Source organism: Austrofundulus limnaeus, unplaced genomic scaffold (assembly GCF_001266775.1).
Source record: "Austrofundulus limnaeus strain Quisiro unplaced genomic scaffold, Austrofundulus_limnaeus-1.0 Scaffold263, whole genome shotgun sequence".
NCBI classification, from domain to species: Eukaryota; Metazoa; Chordata; class Actinopteri; order Cyprinodontiformes; family Rivulidae; genus Austrofundulus; species Austrofundulus limnaeus.
In genome coordinates, this window is record NW_013952665.1 from 254,157 (window position 1) to 272,788 (window position 18,632).

At 41.0% G+C, this 18,632-nt stretch overlaps 1 protein-coding gene across 1 annotated transcript in view; it reads left to right on the plus strand.

Moving 5' to 3' along the window:
• fhip1aa (FHF complex subunit HOOK interacting protein 1Aa) overlaps window positions 1–17,776 on the plus strand; it is a gene marked incomplete in the record, with an annotated part of 28,648 nt that extends 10,872 nt beyond the window's left edge. The window contains 11 exon segments of the mRNA XM_014020679.1: window positions 3,473–3,683; window positions 7,184–7,867; window positions 9,507–9,665; window positions 9,783–9,869; window positions 10,102–10,269; window positions 10,553–10,632; window positions 10,821–11,026; window positions 12,307–13,332; window positions 14,577–14,755; window positions 14,871–14,991; window positions 16,380–17,776. Coding sequence (XP_013876133.1) covers window positions 3,576–3,683; window positions 7,184–7,867; window positions 9,507–9,665; window positions 9,783–9,869; window positions 10,102–10,269; window positions 10,553–10,632; window positions 10,821–11,026; window positions 12,307–13,332; window positions 14,577–14,755; window positions 14,871–14,991; window positions 16,380–16,576 — 3,015 coding nt within the window.
• Between the last annotated feature and the right edge of the window lie 856 nt (window positions 17,777–18,632).

Genomic DNA, 18,632 nt, shown 5'->3' on the forward strand with positions numbered 1-18,632 from the left:
ATATAATATTAAACAAATCTCATGATGGATTTTACTAAAGAGTTGAGGAGTTGACCTAACATGTTTAAGCTTTTACTGCAGGCTTCCCACCAACCTGTTTTCCACTTGTTAGTCCTTCTCCTCCCTCCCATTCCCTCCCTGTTCCTCCCTCTCACGTAACCTCCTCTCTGTCTCCATCCAAGTGGCTCTCGGAGCAATTTACTCGTGTTCGAGTCACTTCCCATCATGCCTCACCCCTCATATGCGATGCTCACGCCACGTGTATGTCTGCTTTGACAACAGGACAAGAATGAGTTTCCTGTCCATGTGAGTGACGCCGTCCCTCGTAAGGATGACCCAAGGAAGGTAAAAGAAAATAAAATAAAAATAAAAAACAGAGCAGCTACAGCTGACACACACACGAAGTTATTCCAGCACTCTCCACAATGCTTTTCACATTCCTTTTACAAGAATTTGACCGCGTCAGCACTAACTAGAAGCAGATGGTGAAAGTTTGACTGCGGGGCCTTGTTACGCTAACTTCTGGGGATGATTATGAGGCAAAGTCAATCCTCTGGAAAGGAGTTGAGCTGTGATTTATTGGGCGATGCATTCAGGAGCAGGGTCTAGAAGCTGTAATTTGGCGTTGGGCTGTACAGCAGCTGCGTGTCTTCCAGTCGACCCCCCCGTGGTGACAGTCGTTAGTGCTCTGTGGAGTGTGAGCCCTTCACTTTGTTTAGCTAGTGCCAGTGTTCAGCAGCAGACGAGCCCGTTTAACTCGGGGAAAGACTTCCTTTCCCTTGTTCAGACCCACATTCCAAATGTTTTATTACCACCATGACATCTGTAACTTGTAGTGAGATGCAGCGAATACATAATTTTATTTTTTGTATACAATCATCCCTGTCAAAACAAAGAAGTAGAACATTGTTGATCCTTAACTTGGTTGGATATCAAGAAAACATTTTTTTTGCTTCAAATTCACTCCCTCCAACCAAACCCAAACATCTCAATATGTGTGAATAAGATTTAAAAAATTAAATAAGGGGTTAAAATTTTGGCAGTAATTTACACATTTCTAATACTGCCATGAAAGCGTAGTGACTTAAATACTTTAGTTCTTTTGAGGGGTGTCCCAGAGTACGACTACTTCAGTTTGGATACTTGCCAATAGTGATATGCAGATTGATACTGAAATATCAATACTACCGATACCAGAACTTTGCTCTAGAATCGATACTAAAATCAAAATATTGATACTTTGATACTTCAGTTGTTTCACATAATGCATATCATTACTAGGAAAATAGTGGAAAATAACTAAACTATTCAAATCTTGTCTAAATCATATGTGGTTGGAGGGAACTATTTTTTCTTGTGCTTGAGTAATGCATCAACACAGTGGCCTGTGCTCAGTCAGTCACTCAGCCTGTAGATGTATGGCAGGTCATTTTAACATAAAATCTGCTTCTTCTGACTGTAATTACATTCTAGATGATGGGTTCCCAAACCTTTTTCACGCCATGGCTCCACAAACAGCATTAGCTCTGGCCAGGGACCTTCTTGCAAACCTACAAACAATGCTACAAAATATACAAAGTAACAACTTTTTAAAAATTTTTCTCACTTTTATTCACTATTCAAAAATTATTATATTTCTTTAGAATAAGAATTTTAAATTGTGCTAAGCAAATATAAGATTAGGGTAAGAAAGACTTATAAATTAAAAAATAAATGACTATGTCATGTATTATTTATAAAGTGATTATTTGAATAAACGCTACTTTTTAAGATTTACCAGATACATTATGTGTGTTATCACAAAGTATCAGTATTGCCGATACCAGCCACATTTACTCGGTGTCACTATCGGAAAGAAAATTGACAGTATCGAGCATCACTACTTGCCAATACTGAGTCCTTCCTGAGTTAGAACTTAAACATTACATAATGACTAAAAATGCATTTATTTTATTTAGAACAAGGTGGTTTGCCTTCCTTATAAGTCTACAGCCCCTCTGACAGGATCCAATCAAATATTCAGCATGATGTTGCAAAATAGCAGTATCTTAATATTGGTATCGGTTCGAGTATCGGGCCTAATACCGATGCCAGTATCGGTATCGGGACACAACTAGTTCTTTACACAAACTTGTTGCAGCATGTTGTGTTGCTGGTTTAGTAGATTTGTAACAACTAGAGGAAGGTTTTAACATGACTGTGCCAGAAATAAACATGGTGCCATGTTTGCAGCCCCTTTGGAAGTCAGGAGGGACTAAATTAGGAAATGTAAACTTTTTTAAAAATTCTTCTGGTCTCTCTCTGGCAAAGTTTTTGGATAAAAAGTTGTTTGAAGTTGTTGTGAATCCATGTTTTGTCGACATAAAGGGGATCTGAGTAAATACAGCTGAGTGACTGCATGTGAATTTAGAAATAGTTTCGTAAAATGCAGGTGACGGCATGAGATTTTAACGTTTGCTCAGTTTGTGGCGCAAACAGTCTAAATTTTTTGAATGGCTCCTTACAAGGAATGCACCGAGTTGAGGACCACAATGAGCTGTTGGTAGTTTTATTTCTTTAACTCCTTGTAATACCATTTATTTTTCCTCCTTAACTACAGAGACAGCCACTCGCTTCAATTTTTTATGGAAAACAGGCAGAGTGAGGGAGTACAGCAGCTCTTGGGGCCTGTGACGTGATGACGTCATCACGTACGGCATGTGTGATGATGTAACTCGTTCAAAATGGAACGGCTCTATGAACAAACTACTCGTTAAGATCCGTTTCTCCCATCTTTAGCTAAAACAACATGGTGAAAGTGGTGTTGTCTAAACCGAAGCGTAGAAACACAATATTAAAAAAAAGTTGTGATATATAATCCTGAAAGGCAGGTTTGTTTTGTGTTGTTTTTAACTCACGTTCCTAAAACAGTTTTTCGTTATAAACACTGTTTTTTTTTTTCCACTCATGTTTTTTTTTGGCAGAATCGATGTTCTCAGTAAAGTCTTCTCTGAGGGGAACAACAAATCTGTTCCTTCCCTGGAAATGAGAGCGTCTTCCAAATGTTTAGTGCCAATGTGCATATTGAATGTTTTTTTTAATCTGCCCTTTAGTCTGTTTTAATCTGCAGCAACATTCAGTACATTCATTGTAAGAAATGCAGATTTAAACATTGTAAACACAACATATAGAACGGACAGTTCTCCCTCAGCTTGCTGTTGAGTTTCTGAAGTCAAAAAGCTTGTGTAATGAGCAGGAATCCTCTGCGGGCATCTGAGGTAGAGCAAAAACAATTTCACCGCTCGGTGTGAAGTCCAGAGAGCAGCAAGACATTTCTATCTCTGCTCTACTGAGTCGTCTCATTTTTGTTGTCCTCCTTCCTGCATGCCTGTCATAGCTGCTGTCCAGCCATGCAGAGGCTGAGAGCGGGGCCACTCTGATGTACGGTTTTATGATGGTGTCTGTGTGTTTTCCTTTGTTTCCACTCCCCAGGTTCTTCACGACTATTTTTCTCCCTGTGGTTACGTTTGTGCCCAGTAAGCTGTCAGGACCTTCGCACTCGTATGACATGATTTAAGCCACGCGTCCCGGTCGCCATGATGGCCTCGGCGGTCGCCAATGGAAGCCGCGATGGACAGGCTCTGGTCCTGAAGGGGGTGGACCCGGAGACCTGCATGATTGTCTTCAAAAACCACTGGGCTCAGGTACGGCACACACGCAGGCAACAAACTGCTGCCTCTGACACAGATATGAGAGCTGGGTTTCATCAGATTTTGAGTTTTAAGTCTACAAACCCAGCGAGCAGCCTCCTCTGCACTGCAGCGTGGTGAGGTTCAGTGGAATCTTGGCAGGGTGAAGCATTGTCTGGTTCTGCACCTCAGCACGTATCCCTGTTCTCCTCTGTTGGACCTGGAAGCCTGATAATCCTGTGTCTCCTGCACTCAGCGGGAGAAACTTTTACTCTGACGTGAGTGTGATCCTGGCTACACACTGAGGAGGTGGGGCCGTGTGATGTTCCCTCAGCCCAGGGTTATAGGTTGTAGGCGTGTGGGGTCTGGACTGGATCTTTGTCAGGCTAAGTTAAACACAGTTTGTCTGTTTTTAGTAGTTATAATGAATGCAAAACATGTTTCCAGGGATGAGCTGTTGGATTTGAATCAGATGGTTTTCAGTCTGAACACTCATTTCATCTGACTTTTATCTGTGAGGTGGCATCGATCCAAAAATAATGGTACTAACCTCGAGTCCTGCAGTTTAAACATTGTAGCTCCACACGTCTTCAGCTACGGAACAGAAAGTCCAGTTGTTTCTTTTTGATCTTTTTATTTTCCATGTCCTGGATGATTGAACTGAGCGTTAAGACCTGCAGTGTGAACGTAGCCGATGAGCTTTTATTATCTCTCATGGAGACTTGTAATGCACAGTGGCGGACAAAGTTAGACATTTATTAAGTTCTCAAGTCTTTTGCATGCTTTCTTTAAATCTCCTAATCCCTGAACACAAGCAGTATTTGTGATTTTTTTTTAATCGTGAAGCCAGTCAGGGTCAAATATTCAGCATTCAAAAGGATTTATATTAAACTGGATTTATAGTATTACGTGGGAATATGAAACCTTGAACACAGTTCTGCTTTGCTTTTTTCTTTTTTACAACTGCATAAAGACATATTGTAATGGTTTGTAAGCAATATGCTGCCTTTTTCCTAACATAGCATGCACAAAGTCGTAATTAGAAAGTCTTTTTTTAACACTTCTACAAAAGGAATCTGTTTTGTTTGTGACAATAAAAACCCCACAACAGCACAAATGCACAGCATATGCCTCACGTTTCAAGTTGGATTCATATTCCCTCACATTTGGGTAAAACTTGGAATCCTGATAATAAGAGGTTTGTTAGTCGCACCTACTGGCAGCACAGTCCCACTCCTTTAGTCCCATCTGTTGCCTGATAATTGTTCTTTCCTGCAGATTTAGCTAGCAGTAAGTAAGTAAATAAATAAAAACAGAGGAGCGTGTTGCATGAATTATTTATCGGCTCTGTCTCTCAGGAAGAAGCTCTGCTTGTCGCCGTGTCCACGGATTGGATTTGTGTTCGTTTGCTGAGTCTTATCTGCAGCTGTCCCGGGCTCACATGGCTCACTGTGTTTGTGTCATTACCTGATTCTTTGTGTTCATGGTCAACACCCTTAATAAATCATTAAAAGTTATAAATACATTTCTGTTCAGTAGCACACAAACACTCGGCTACATAGTGAGAAGTGTTGATTTCAGCTTTTCTAAACTGAAGGGATGCAGAGATGATATTGGGACTAGACATTTTTTCTATTTAATTCTCAGATAAAGCCTTTTGTGTTTGATTTAGTTGCATTAATTGCATTACGTCAGTTCTGAACAGACATGTTTAGGAAATGGAGGCCAGCAATTTGACTCTGCTGTCTTGTAATTGGCCTCCCGGACCACACATGGTTTTGCCAGCACCCTTCTCAGGAAAACTTGTCAGGCAGCTTCAAATGCAAACTTCTGTGTAGTGGCTCATGAGATATTTTGTTGACAGACACAGGCAAAAACATTATTGTCTTCATTCACATTTTGACAGTCATTGATGATAAAGAGTTGTGAGTCACTGTAGCGGTTTCGCCTCGAAAGGAAACATTTTTATACAACAGCTGTCAGATTTCTTAAAAAAATAAAACAACGTGATTACAGATCCAAAATTAGTAGATGTGATGTTAAAGGTTACAAACTGAGTCATTTTTGAAGAAAAAAGTTTATTTAAAATCAGTCCATTGAGTTCGATTGAAGTAATCCCACTGACAAGCAGCCAGACAGAACAAGCCGCCCAAACTTCCTCAACACGTAACACAGCTCCAGCTAATCGTGTCCCCAGAGACTGAGGCCTGAGCTGCAACAGACCGAGGCTGGGATTACAAACTGTGTTCTCTAGTTACCATTAGCCATGCCCTGTTCTGTCATACACAACCAGTTATTGCCATGGCAGCCGCGTCAGGCTGGGGACACTGGGCCTTTTTATTGTGACACTGGTTTCTACACAGTGGACACACACGGGAATGCCTGAGCACACAAGGCTGTTTCATTCTGCCCTGTTTATCTGAGTTCATGCGTACCGCCGTGGTTTATTTACACCCATTTTTCTGCAGCCAGTCGACCATCAGGAAAATGGGAGGGTTTTTATCTGTTTAGTTAGAGCTGTATGCTTGTTGATGTGGTGATAAGACCAAAAATAAACCGGTTATGTGTTGGTTTTTGTTATTTATAACATCTTAAACTGCCTATAAAAAGAACTTAAACTGGTGCCACAGTTGATCACAATGACCAGGATAATAAACTGAAGGAAGCAGAGCTGTTCTTTGTGTCAGATGTCCACTTGTACCATCTTATCTATATTCTTACAATTACAAAGAGAAGTTAGCAAGTACATGGTTATTAAATCAGGACAAAGTGCGAACTGATCAAAAAGTCAGGTAGTAAAGTTATGAAGGTTGATAAATGACTTCCCTGACTGATTAAATACACCTGTTATAGATGTGGTGCCTTGAATGGCCTCAGTTTGTTGAAATAGCTAAAACTGACTGGATTGATCAGCTAATTTTGCTAGCCAAAGTGGATTGCTGCCATCTTAAAACAACTAAAAATCTCCAAGCAGTTTGTGCAAATTTCATTTTGAAAGCTTTTTGAGTCGCACACGATTGTCGTTCCATCAGAAATATTTTATTCCTGCAGAAAGCGCCCCATGGCTGCACCCGAAGTGCTCCATCAAGCTGCTGCTATTTGCTCTTACAAATAATCATAAAATATTATGTGAACAACTGAGCGGTGCTAAATTATTGGCAGTGTAAAGGTATATAAAATTGTATTTGCAAGAACTTCTTTGAAATTTGAGATTGGAGATTTTATTTTATTTTAATGGCACCAATTTGTTTTGGTCTCCCCGCTGCTCAGACTAGCAGTTAACCTGTCAGTCTGGTTAGAATTAAATTTTATTTCTCTGAACTGAGGTTGTTCATTGAACAATCTACAACAGGTAAGATATTATTTGTTCATAACCTTTCCAGAAAATCCCACTTTAAACGATTATTATTGCTACATGAGAAAAAAGAATTGTTGAAAACATCTGTCAGTACCAGAGGTTTTGTATCAACACTATAACAGATGTTATTGATTAAACCTGAATTTTTGTTTCATAGGTTGTGAAGATCCTTGAGAAGCACGACCCCTTGCGCAGCAGCTCCGCCCTGTCCTCTTTGAGTGTCATCAACCTGAGCTCCGGCTCCTCCGGCGGCAGCCACCGCTTCGGCCCGATCCCCGGCGACGAGGCGAGCGCCGTGCAGAACTACGTGGAGCACATGCTCTTCCTGCTGATGGAGGAGGAGAGCGGCCAGGCCGGCGCCATGGGCCCCATCCTGGAGTTCGTGCTGATGGAGAACGTGATGGAGCGCCTCTTCGTGTGGAGCCTGCGCCGGGAGTTCACGGACGACATGAAGCTGGAGCAGCTGAAGATGTACGAGATGCTGGTGGGCCAGGCGCGCCAGCCCCTGCTGCACCACAAGCCCGTCCTGCGGCCGCTCATGATGCTGCTGTCCTCCTGCTCGGGCGCGGCGGCGCCGGCCGTCGAAACGGAACTGGTGCTGCTGCTGAACCAGCTCTGCTGCGTCCTCGCGAAGGACCCCTCGATTCTGGAGCTGTTCTTCCACACCAGCGAGGATCAGGGGGCGACGAACTTCCTCATCTTCTCCCTGCTCATTCCTTACATTCACAGGGAGGGGACGGTGGGCCAGCAGGCAAGAGACGCCCTGCTGTTAATCATGTCATTGTCCGCTGAGAATGAGCGAGTGGCCAAACACATCGTGGAGAACACCTTCTTCTGCCCAGTGAGTCCAAAATATATTTAAAAAAGACTTTTTCCTCATAGGATGTCAGTATTTTCTTTTATCTTTTTTTTATTGTCTATGAAAGAAAATGTTTTATCCCTCTTTATCAGCATTATTGCAATTATTCTCCAAAATGAGTGAGACCCCAAGTGTCACAATTAGTATAAACATGAAGATTATTCCATAAATCCCACTTCCAAAGGTTAAAACAGAATCTGGCTCTGAATGGTACAAATAGTTGTCATTTGTAGGATTACAGCTCTGCTCTGAGCTGATCCAATATAAATAATTGCCTTTATCTGCAGCTGCAGGGAGTGCATGGGAAAATGAAAAATGGTTTTGATGCAATGCCAGTAAAACAATATGAATTTTCTAGTTCTAAAGGCATCCACAGAAACCACAGGAGGGGGTAATAGTACTGAGAAGATATACGTTACCACAATGCTAATGATACCCTGATCAGACAGAGCTCTGCTGTTTCAAATCCTACTTTGTAAAATACTAAAGAGTTCTTAAAGAAGACAATATTTCTTATTGTCCTGATGCATCTCAGTAATCCAGGTAAAAAATCAAAAGGAAAAAAATTGTATAGGATACAATATTGTAAATATTGTAAATATTGTATAGTCTGAGAGTTTCAGGCAAAAATTTTTGCCTGAAACTCTCAGACTGAAGAAGTCTCTTGAAAGAGAGACGAAACGTTTCATTAAAGAATAACCCGTCCAGAGGACCTATACATTTTTTTTCCTTTTAATATTTCTTATTGTGTTGAGACTACAGCATTAATGAGTTCAAATTTATGTTCTACTCGTTTTTTTGGCACTTTTTAACTTGCAAATGTTGCAAATGTATGTAAGAGGCATACAACTAAATGTATGCTGAGTGTTAAAATCTGCTGCAGCTCTGTGCTTGTTTATAATTTGGTTTAGTTGTCAATTACAGAACATTATACTGCCTTATTAAAGTTTACAAGAAGCCAAAAACATCCATTTATTCTGAGCTGGGAGAGGTGAAAAAATTCAGACAATGAAGGTGCTAACTGCTTTTGTAACCGTTTAATATGCCTACTAATATAAACAGAATATGAAAAACATGAATGGTTTATTAAGATTTTAAAAGTTGATATTTCCACTTTGAAAGTGTATAAAATGTAATCAGTAGCACCTCTTTTGATAATGTGACAAAATATTTGTCTTTTTGGTGAGATTTTCACAGGCTGTTTGTAGTTTTTAACTGAATAAATAGATGACCAATGACAAAAAGGTTTAACAGAGCCAAAAGCAGTATTAGATAAATGGCCAGCATGTAGCATTAGTGCTGTCATGCTGATGTTTTGCAAAATCTCTGAGTAAAATAGCTCAATAGTAATGTTTAACTTTAAACTCAAACGGCTGAGGTTGATGAGAAGTTTTTCAGGTATCTGATCACAAATCACAGTGCACAGTTTGACCAGCTCTAAAGAAAAAAAAATCCATGCCATTGTTCTAAAAAGTTGTTTTTTCCTTGTGAATCGTATTTGTGTCAGACTTTTAAAAACTTGTCAAGAATTTCCCCCTCAGGACCCAAATGTGCTGTCTGACGAGTGACACGGTGAAGCTGAGAATAATGTAGGATCTTCTTCTGGCACTCTCCTCCTCAGGTGCTGGCCACAGGGCTGAGTGGCCTGTATTCATCTCTTCCCACCAAGCTGGACGTTCCCAGTGAAGAGTGGCACTGCCTTCACAGAGAGGACTGGCTGCGGATGCCGTCGCTCGTCCAGTTTCTGAACTCGCTAGAGTTCTGCAACGCCGTGATTCAGGTGAATGCGTGTGCTGACTGAAGGAAAACGATGGGTGTAATCACCAAGGTCCATCTTTTGAAATCTGGCCGCTCCTCTGCCCGACTACAGTTTTTACTGACATTTCTCTAAAACCAGGTGGCTCATCCATCCATCAAGGACCAGTTGGTGGCTTATATCTACAATGGTTTTCTTGTGCCTGTCCTTGCACCAGCTCTGCACAAGGTTGGACTCCCTTCCTTTTATCCTTTTTTTCATCCTTTTTTTTAAACAAAAACATGGAAAGGAGCAGATCAGAGCCACATGCAGTGTAAATACAGAGTTAGCCACTAATTGTCATCCAGATGGATCTAAAAGAGCATTTGTTTTGGTCTCAGTTGCTGAAAAGCTAGAAGAAAATGTAATAAATAAACTTTCAGCTGATCTGTGGCTTGACTGATGTTTCCTGTCTGTGAAGCTCACTTTAGAGGAGGTGATGACCACCACAGCTTACCTCGACCTGTTCCTGAGAAGCGTGTCTGAGCCGGCCCTGCTGCAGACGTTCCTCTCCTTCATCCTCCTCCACCAGCACGAGAGCGTCTATATTTTAGACACGTTGGTCAGCCGCATCAACACCCCTTTCCAGGTAATACTGAACCTGCCGACACAAACTATCCCCGTCCCCCCATGAAAAGTTTAAAAGTTACAAAAACCCAAAAGCCGTAGCTCTCATTTGCACAAATTGGGCCAAAATCACACAAAATATGCAAAAGTGTTTTTATTGTACCAAAAATATAAAAAAACAGTAAAAACAATAGTGAGATTCACATGATACATAAGTAGCTGCCTGTTTAAAGTTTACTCATTTGATGATTTTAGTATTTACTCTGTATGTCTCATTATTTTTTCCTTCCCATGAAACATCCCAGCTGGGCACAGTGTCTCTGGCACTTTTCCGCACTCTCATCAGCTTCTACTGTGAAGATGTGATGCTGCAGCTCGTGCTGAAGTGAGTGGCCCTCATGCAGACACGCCCACGTCACACAGAAAGACGTGACATTGTTTACATCGCAACATCATTACGATGAGCTTTTTATCCTCGACCTCCCGCTGCCGTTACCTGTCTGCCCCCCCTCCCTCTGCCATTGTTCTCCCACCACTGGTTCTCCTGTCACACCTGCCCCTCTGCCTCTGCAGATACCTGATCCCCTGCAACCACATGATGTTGAGCCAGAGGCGCGTGGTGAGGGAGAGGGACTTCTACTCCTTGTCGTCGGCCAAGATTCTGGCTCTGACGCCGTCCTGCTGCGCTCCGGATCACAGCCCCCCGCCCCTCCGACAGCTGGACTCCATCCTCTTTTCTAAAGGGGGGGTGGAGCCTTCCAGCAACTCCAGCAGCAAAGGTAATGAGATGTGAAAGCAGGACAAGTTTTTGTTGGATTTCTTTTGGATGAGAGTCATAGTTTTGTACATCATTTATGATCAGTTAGAAAAACATCAAAGAGATGGTTGTGTACTAATTTTGTTTTTTGCATAAAGCAGTTATGAGTTTACTCTTTTTAGCATGGCAGGTCTATAACAGTTTCAAGGGTATCAAAAAGGCCCAAAGTCAGTCGTTGTGGGACTGCTTTCCATGACATTCCTTTCGTATGCATCACCAACAGCCAAGAAAGGCGGGTGATCATGTAATTGTCTGTGTGTATTAGCAAAATATTTCATGAGCCGCTGAAACACAAAACGATCTAAAACATTACATGGTGGTAGCTGAATCCCAAACAAAGTGCTAAAACATTGAGTAAAGGCTTTGTTAAAAATCTTACCATAACTGTTGAAGTAAACCTTGTCTGTAAGCAAAATATTTTATGAACCACAAAACCGATTTGAAGGAAATTCTCAGAAAGTATTATTAAGATGTACAAGTGAATAACTTTTAAAAGTCGACAAGATTCAAGGTGGCCGCCCCCATAAATGAACTCTATCTAGTAAACACAAATCAGTCACGTTCATAGGTATTGTTAGGATACAGTATAGTGTGATAGTAGGTGAGTCTAATGTTAGACATTTGTTTTGAGCCCAAACAGATTGCACAAGAACTTTGTTTATAACTTTGCCAATAACTAATGCAATCTCTCCATTTCTGACAGTTTCACAAAGTTGTTCCTGAATTTACATTTACAGTTTTTGGGAGTCAGTCCAATTCAACATGGCCACCACAGCTAATCAACTTTAACCAGTAGAAAAAAAAATCCAAATGAGTCCCTGCATTTCAAAACACTCACAAACAACTTTTCAAATCAGCAGTAAAGAGAATTCATTCATCAGATTTAACTATACCCAACCACATTTTAGTGGGATGATGGTTAAAAAAGGTAGGAGAAAATTAAATGTACTGAAGGAAACATGTTACAAAAACTGAAATCATTTCTCAATGTTACAGTACAGAAATGTGTTAAGGCATGTGGCGCGCTGTAAGGGGCCGATCTGCATTTAATTGAAACAGGGGCACGTAACACGGATGATTGTCTGCTTTTATCAATAGCGAGAGCTCCCGCTGTGTTGCTGCATTATATCACTTCACCCCCACCTGCAGTTAAATGTCAAACTCATTATTTCTGCTCTGTGTGAAGTGCTGTGTTTCAGCGCTGCACGTCAGCTTTCATCATTTCTTTTCTGTCTTTACCAGACGCACAAAATCACTTCTCGTCGGTGGATGACGGCTCGGGGAACTCCTGCACCATCGGCTCCGAGATCTACCTGGATGTCAGTTACCTCCATTACCTCTATGACGCCCGGCTTAGCATCAGCAGTTGCATCCGGGCTTGCCAGGTCTGGTCGGCGCCGTACGACGGTGAGGACCCTCCTCCCGACAAATACCAACCGGGCGTCCTTGAGGAGGCGGGGCTTGAGAGTCGACAAACCCAAGTGGCTCTGAAGAGAGGCCCGCCCCCGCTGTTGCCTCCAAGTGCTCGGCCCGGCCTCCTGCCGAGTCGAGAGCCGCACTCAGTCACCCAGCTGGAGCTGGAGTGGGACGATACCTATGATGCCTGTCCGGTGCAGACAGCTGAGACTCCGGTGGAGGCAGAACCTCCTCAGCTGCCACCATCTGAGCCCCCAAAACACATCCAGGACATGCGGAAGACTGCTATCATGCTGGTGAAAGGTTCATACATCGAGGAAAACGAGTTCCAAGACGACGTCATGGTGTACGATCTTGTCGCAAAGAAGGACAGCTCGGAGGCCGAGCGCACAAACCGTGAACTGAGAGGTTCGGCATCAGAGGAGGAACAGCCAGAACCAAAGGATGTTCCTCCAAAAAACGCTCTCAGTCTAACCCTCCCCACCTCTGTCATGGCTGACAATGACAAAAAGGTGAAGGCCAAAGGTCAGACTCATTGTAACGGAAACCATCCAAATACAACTCCCACTGAGTTGGGAGTTGATTTTTTAAGTCAGTATGAGGAGCTCATTCGTACCCTGGACACTGAGGCAGGTGGGAAACGGGCCAAAGACGAAGGAGAGACGAAGAAGCCCGCCACACCAGTAAGGAAGCAGGAGGAGAAGGTGGAGAAGGAGGAAGAGGAGGAGATGATGGACTTCGATTCATTTGCTGCTGAAACACCAGAGCCGGAGAAGCTGCGCTCCCCGTTTGGAACAATTCAAAGGCTTCGCAGTGGAAGTTCTTCTCGCTGTTATTTAGTGCCTTTTACAGGTGAAGGATTTTAAAAGACCTCATTGTTTCTATGTGGAAAATCTTTGGAAATCAAATTCAGTTATTAAGTTTTAATATGTGAATTACAAAAAAATATATATTGTAGTGGTTTGTTTGCTAAAAACATGCAGAAAAATGCAATATACATTTTTGGATGCTGAATAATAGTTAATTTGCCAATTAACATTTTTAAACAAAGTAGTTAAATGCTGCTGTAAATAAAGGAAAAGTAATTAAACGTCTGTGGTTGAAGACGTTTTGCTTCCCATCTGTTGCTAAAATTAAAATAGAAGACGGTGGCGTTTGAAGTTTTAAATTTGCACAAAATGCTCTGTTTTATGCAGCTAAATTCACGTGAGGATAAATCTCACTCCCCTCCCACCAGGGAGTCATTAGTGTCTTTGTTTTACCTGGATCACTAGAGAAATGCTTTGGTCACATGCATCACACGTGAAAATGCTTATAAAGGTGAAACTTCACAAATGGAAGAAAAAAAACAACAAAAAAACAAAACAGTAAGTTTTCTAAACCTTACAACGGAGCATTGAGCCAGATGCCTATTTTCTCTTTAATTTCCTTTTTCATGCACGACCAAAGCATCTCTTATGTGAGCTGAGCAAACGTGGATCCTAAAGTCTTGATGATTCTTAAAGCATTGTAGGAGTTTTAGAGAATCTGGGACATTTGTTTTCTAAACATGACCTACTGGTGGCTTTCAAACCCCAAAACACATTACGCCAAAGACTGGTTCCCCACAAAGATTCGGTCCCCCAGTACAGCGTAACGTGTATGCTTTTAAGTGCCAGCAGGATTGTGACCAGTTATACATCAAAGAAAAACGGGAGCCACTGTTTAAAAGGATGGCCCAACACAGAAGAACAACATCATCAGGCCAGGACTCGACAGTTTACACTCATCTACAGGCCAGCAGTCACTCTTTGAAAGATGATGTTCTCATCCTTGATAGAGAAAAATTGGTTTTGCGAGGAGTAAAGAAAGTCTTTTTTTTTCTTTTTTGAAGAGAAACCATTCGTCAAACTCTCACAATGTCATTATTGCGAGCATGATTCATCCCTTTGTAAACAATAGGGATAATCAGGACCCTAATGACTCTTTGGAGGTAGAAAAATCTGCATGTTTGAAGCTTGTAACTCCACACGTGGGAACTGAAACATCTTCAACTATAGAATAGAAATCAAGATTTTTTTTCTCCTCTTTGACTTAAATGTTCCCCTGTCCTGCAGGTCCATTTATAAGTGTGCTGTTTTCTCGTTTGGAGAACATGCTCACCAACAGGCTTCACATCAACTTGTTGCTGACTGGCATTCTGGCCCAGCTAGCTGCTTATCCTCAGCCTCTGCTGCGATCGTTTCTCCTCAACACCAACTTGGTTTTTCAGCCAACAGTTCGCTCTCTTTACCAGGTAACAGATGAAAATTTGAATCTTCCAAGTCGGCCAAAGCTGTAGCTAATTCATTCTCACTTGTTTGAACTCTACATATGTAAATCCAAGAGCTGGTTTCAATATTTTTTCCAAGGTGCTCGCGACTGTGAAGAATCAGATAGAAGAGCTCGCTGCGAGCAGGAAGGAGTTTCCGGAGCTGATCACTACAGCCCAACACTGGCTGCTGGCAAGAGAGGCTTCATGTATGACAACAGGTGAGCACACACCTTCTGCCAGGAACGTCTTTTTACTGCTCAGCTGATCAGTGTTTGAAAAACATGTTCTGCCGAAGAGTCAGTCAGATAAGAACATTACCACGACTTGTTTCTGTTTTGTTGATTTGAAGTTAGAAACAAAAATGGCTGGATTTGGTGAGGGTGGGGTGCAGGTCCTCATGCCTCCAGTGATTTGACTTGTTCCTGTTGGAACAATGCACCCTAAGACTTTCATTATTTTAAAATGGACATTTTAAATTTAATATTCTGCTTTGATAACAGAAAAAAATTCTAATGTGACTATTTTGCGTTATTAAGATTTGTAGGCCTTCAGGCACTGAAACATAACGTGACAATCCCTTTAATCTAAAAGACTGGTAAAGGTGGAGCAGCTAGACTGGCTAAAACATAATTTGCTAAATTTTATTCTTATCTTTTTTTTAACCTACGATTAGATTATTTGCACCTTAAATCAATCTTGGAGGTACTCAAATTGCAGCCTGATCTGAGTAAATATTAAAAAAAAATTCTTAAAATGACTTATTCTGGTCAGGGAGGTGATTCTGTTTTATAAATACAAATATATGCAGATATTATACAATTTAGTCCACCTGCTAGTGAGTTCATTAAAAAATACAACTGCATTTTATATCATAAATTCAATTTACATTATTGCAATAATTTTCTGATGCCCAGCCTGTGAGCTGATGGTTTTTAGTAACTGTGGCCCCTTGAGCAGTTTAGTTAAATCATCTCGATCAGTATGTGCTGGTCGAATTGATTTGTGGTAAAACTCCTGCTCAGCATTTTGGGAAACTGAGCGGTATCTTTTAAATGTGAATTGTGTATTTTACGTTTTCTCAGTTTGAGAGCCCTTATCTGGCTTTCTATATGTTTGCATCGTGGCCATGTGAGATACAATTCTCACGAGTATTAGAATAAAAGTCTGAGTATTCACAAAGATGGAAAATGGTCCAGTATGATCAAATGAGTGTAAAAATCAGCCGACACCGTGTGCTTCTTTTAAGAGTTAGGATAAATTCCACATGACTTCATTAGTTCACGGATTTGCAGCTTAGCGAGCGTCTCGTTCGAGCCTTTGAGCCGCATGTTTGAACTGGAGTCCCTGCAGCTTCCCAGCTCAAAAATATCAGAGGAATGTTTGTTAAAAGATGAGACTCCTAAAGGGCATATTTTATTTTATTTTGGATTGGTCTTCCTTTTATATACGTATGTTCTTCAACTTTTATCTTTCATTAGAAGATTGCAGCTTTTGATTCAAATTATTCATAGATGGAAAAAGTATTGTGCCGTCAGGGCTTTTTTTTTTTTACAAACTGTCTTCAATTCTGCGGTGCGTCGTTATGTCTTCTTGTTCTTCCACTCAGATAAAAGCTGCAGCGGTGGCTCCAGTCACCACGACGGGGGACGAATCTTGAAGAATTCCCCGCCGCCCAAACCCAAAGCCATCTCTCTGGATCAAACAGAGGTTTTTGCTACCGTCCTCTTCTCAGAGTTCCTCAAAGAACTGGCTGCGATGGCGCAGGAGCACTCCATCCTGTCCTACATTCCTATGGAACAGTAGCTGCGTCCCAGCAGAGCCTCTGCGGTGATTTCACTCATGTTTTCAGCAATATTTTTTAGATACTACTAGGTGAGATGATCTGGTAATTTTGATTTTTAAATGCCTTTTTTAAATATTTATTTTCCTTCGAGCAAAAACGACCCGCTTCCTGTGTGAACTGATCTCATCAGCCTACTTTTGTAAAACATTTGGACGCCAAGAAGTCGACCTGCGGATTTATTTTTTCTTTGTGTATGCAAACTCCAGGTCCGCTGATCAAAGCCTGTAGCGCTCTGTGTGTGTGTTTCAGCAGACCTCTGCCCTTATCTGAACTGCTCGGGTTCTGAATGTGTCCTGCAACTGTCTCGGACCACAGCGTGCTGCTTGCTGTGGTTCTGGAACAATCCTCAGGTGGCCTCTATGCATCAGAACACTGAATGTTGATTGAGTTTTTTTTTCTTTCTGTATTTGACGAGCAGCAGTCTGTACAGAAACACCTCCAGGTTCAAACTGTTACAGCTTGATAGTTCTGTCGTATTTGTCTTTTAAAAGGGATAGTTCAGCTCTTCTAAAGTGGGGTTCTGTGGAAAGTTGAAGAACAATGAATATCTTACCAGTTAAAAACATTTTAATTGTACCAGTTTGATAAACATCACCTCTTTAATTGCTTTATCTCCACAATCAAATTATTTCAGAGATAACTAAATTAGAAGATAGTTTAATTCAGCTAACATCCAAGTGAAATACTGCTGCCTGTTTATAACAGGTAAGATATTCATTGTTCATAACCATTCTACAGATCTATCCCTTTAAATTTCCAAAACAATATAAATATATATTTTTGCAAACGTTTCAGTGGGTGTTGATTTGATTGCTAATTCATGGCAGTACCTCAGGAGTCTAAACACAAATTTTTGTTTTGTTGTTTATCAGCTGTGGAGAAGATGTATTTTTCTGCAGAGCACTAGTTTCTCATATTTCTGGACTCTGGAGCTTCTTTGTTTGTAGAAACAAACAAACCAGAGCAGGTCAATCAATGGTGTATTTGCCTTACTTTTAGCCATGCTTTCAATCTTGTACATATCATATTGAAAAAGTCAAAGAATACTATGCAAATCAAGCTTATTTGGGGTATAATGAGGTTCAGTTTTTTGTTATATTTGGATGGGGTATTTAAAGTTTTTTTATTTTTTAGTTTTTGATGAAATTAGATTTTGTTTGTCCTTACTTTGTTTCAGCTGGGGTTTTAAAGCTGTGAGAAGTTTAACATCTGTCTTTCATGAGAGTTGCAGTTCCTGATCTGCTTAATGCAAACTTGTAACATGAACTTAAAGCAATCTAATCTTAGCTGAATTTATTTTGGTCCAGGTATTGCACAGTAGGGACAGAATGGATGTCAAACTTACACCGCCTAGCCAAATAAATAAATAAATAAAAATAGTCGCCACCAAAAAAAAGGTCACACTCTAATATTTAATTGGACCGCCTTTAGATTTGATACTGTCATCTTGGACTATGCCCGTTGTTCCAGCAGGGAAGAAACAATTCATTGATGGAATAACCTGGTCATTCAGTAGATTCAGGTCAGCTGACCTCATTCTTTGAGCACATACTGTTGCTGAACCTAGACCTGACCAACTGCAGCAACTCCACATCATAGATCTTAGTTAAATCCAGGTGGTGACTTTTTAAAAAAACATTTTGGACAGGAAGTGTATTTTATAATTTGTTGCAAAATGCGCCTTTTATTTGATTTCACTAAAGACTTGCAAACTGGTGCCTAGTTCAGTTCAGTAGTTTGTCATTGTTAAAAAAAAGGCTGAGATAACTCTGGAGCATTCACAGATTACATAGTAATAATCATAAAGTGCCACCAGCAATAATCCTAAAATAGTGCCCAGTTTCTGATAACCAAATAATATAACCCAAAAATAGAAAAATAAAAGATCTACAGTGAGTAAAGTGCACATTCATCAAGTGTCTTATATATGGGCTTTTTGCTGCAGCAATGCAAAAACCAGTTCAGTTATTTAAGTTCAAAATGGGGGGAAGAGTGTGTGTGTGTGTGTGTGGGGGG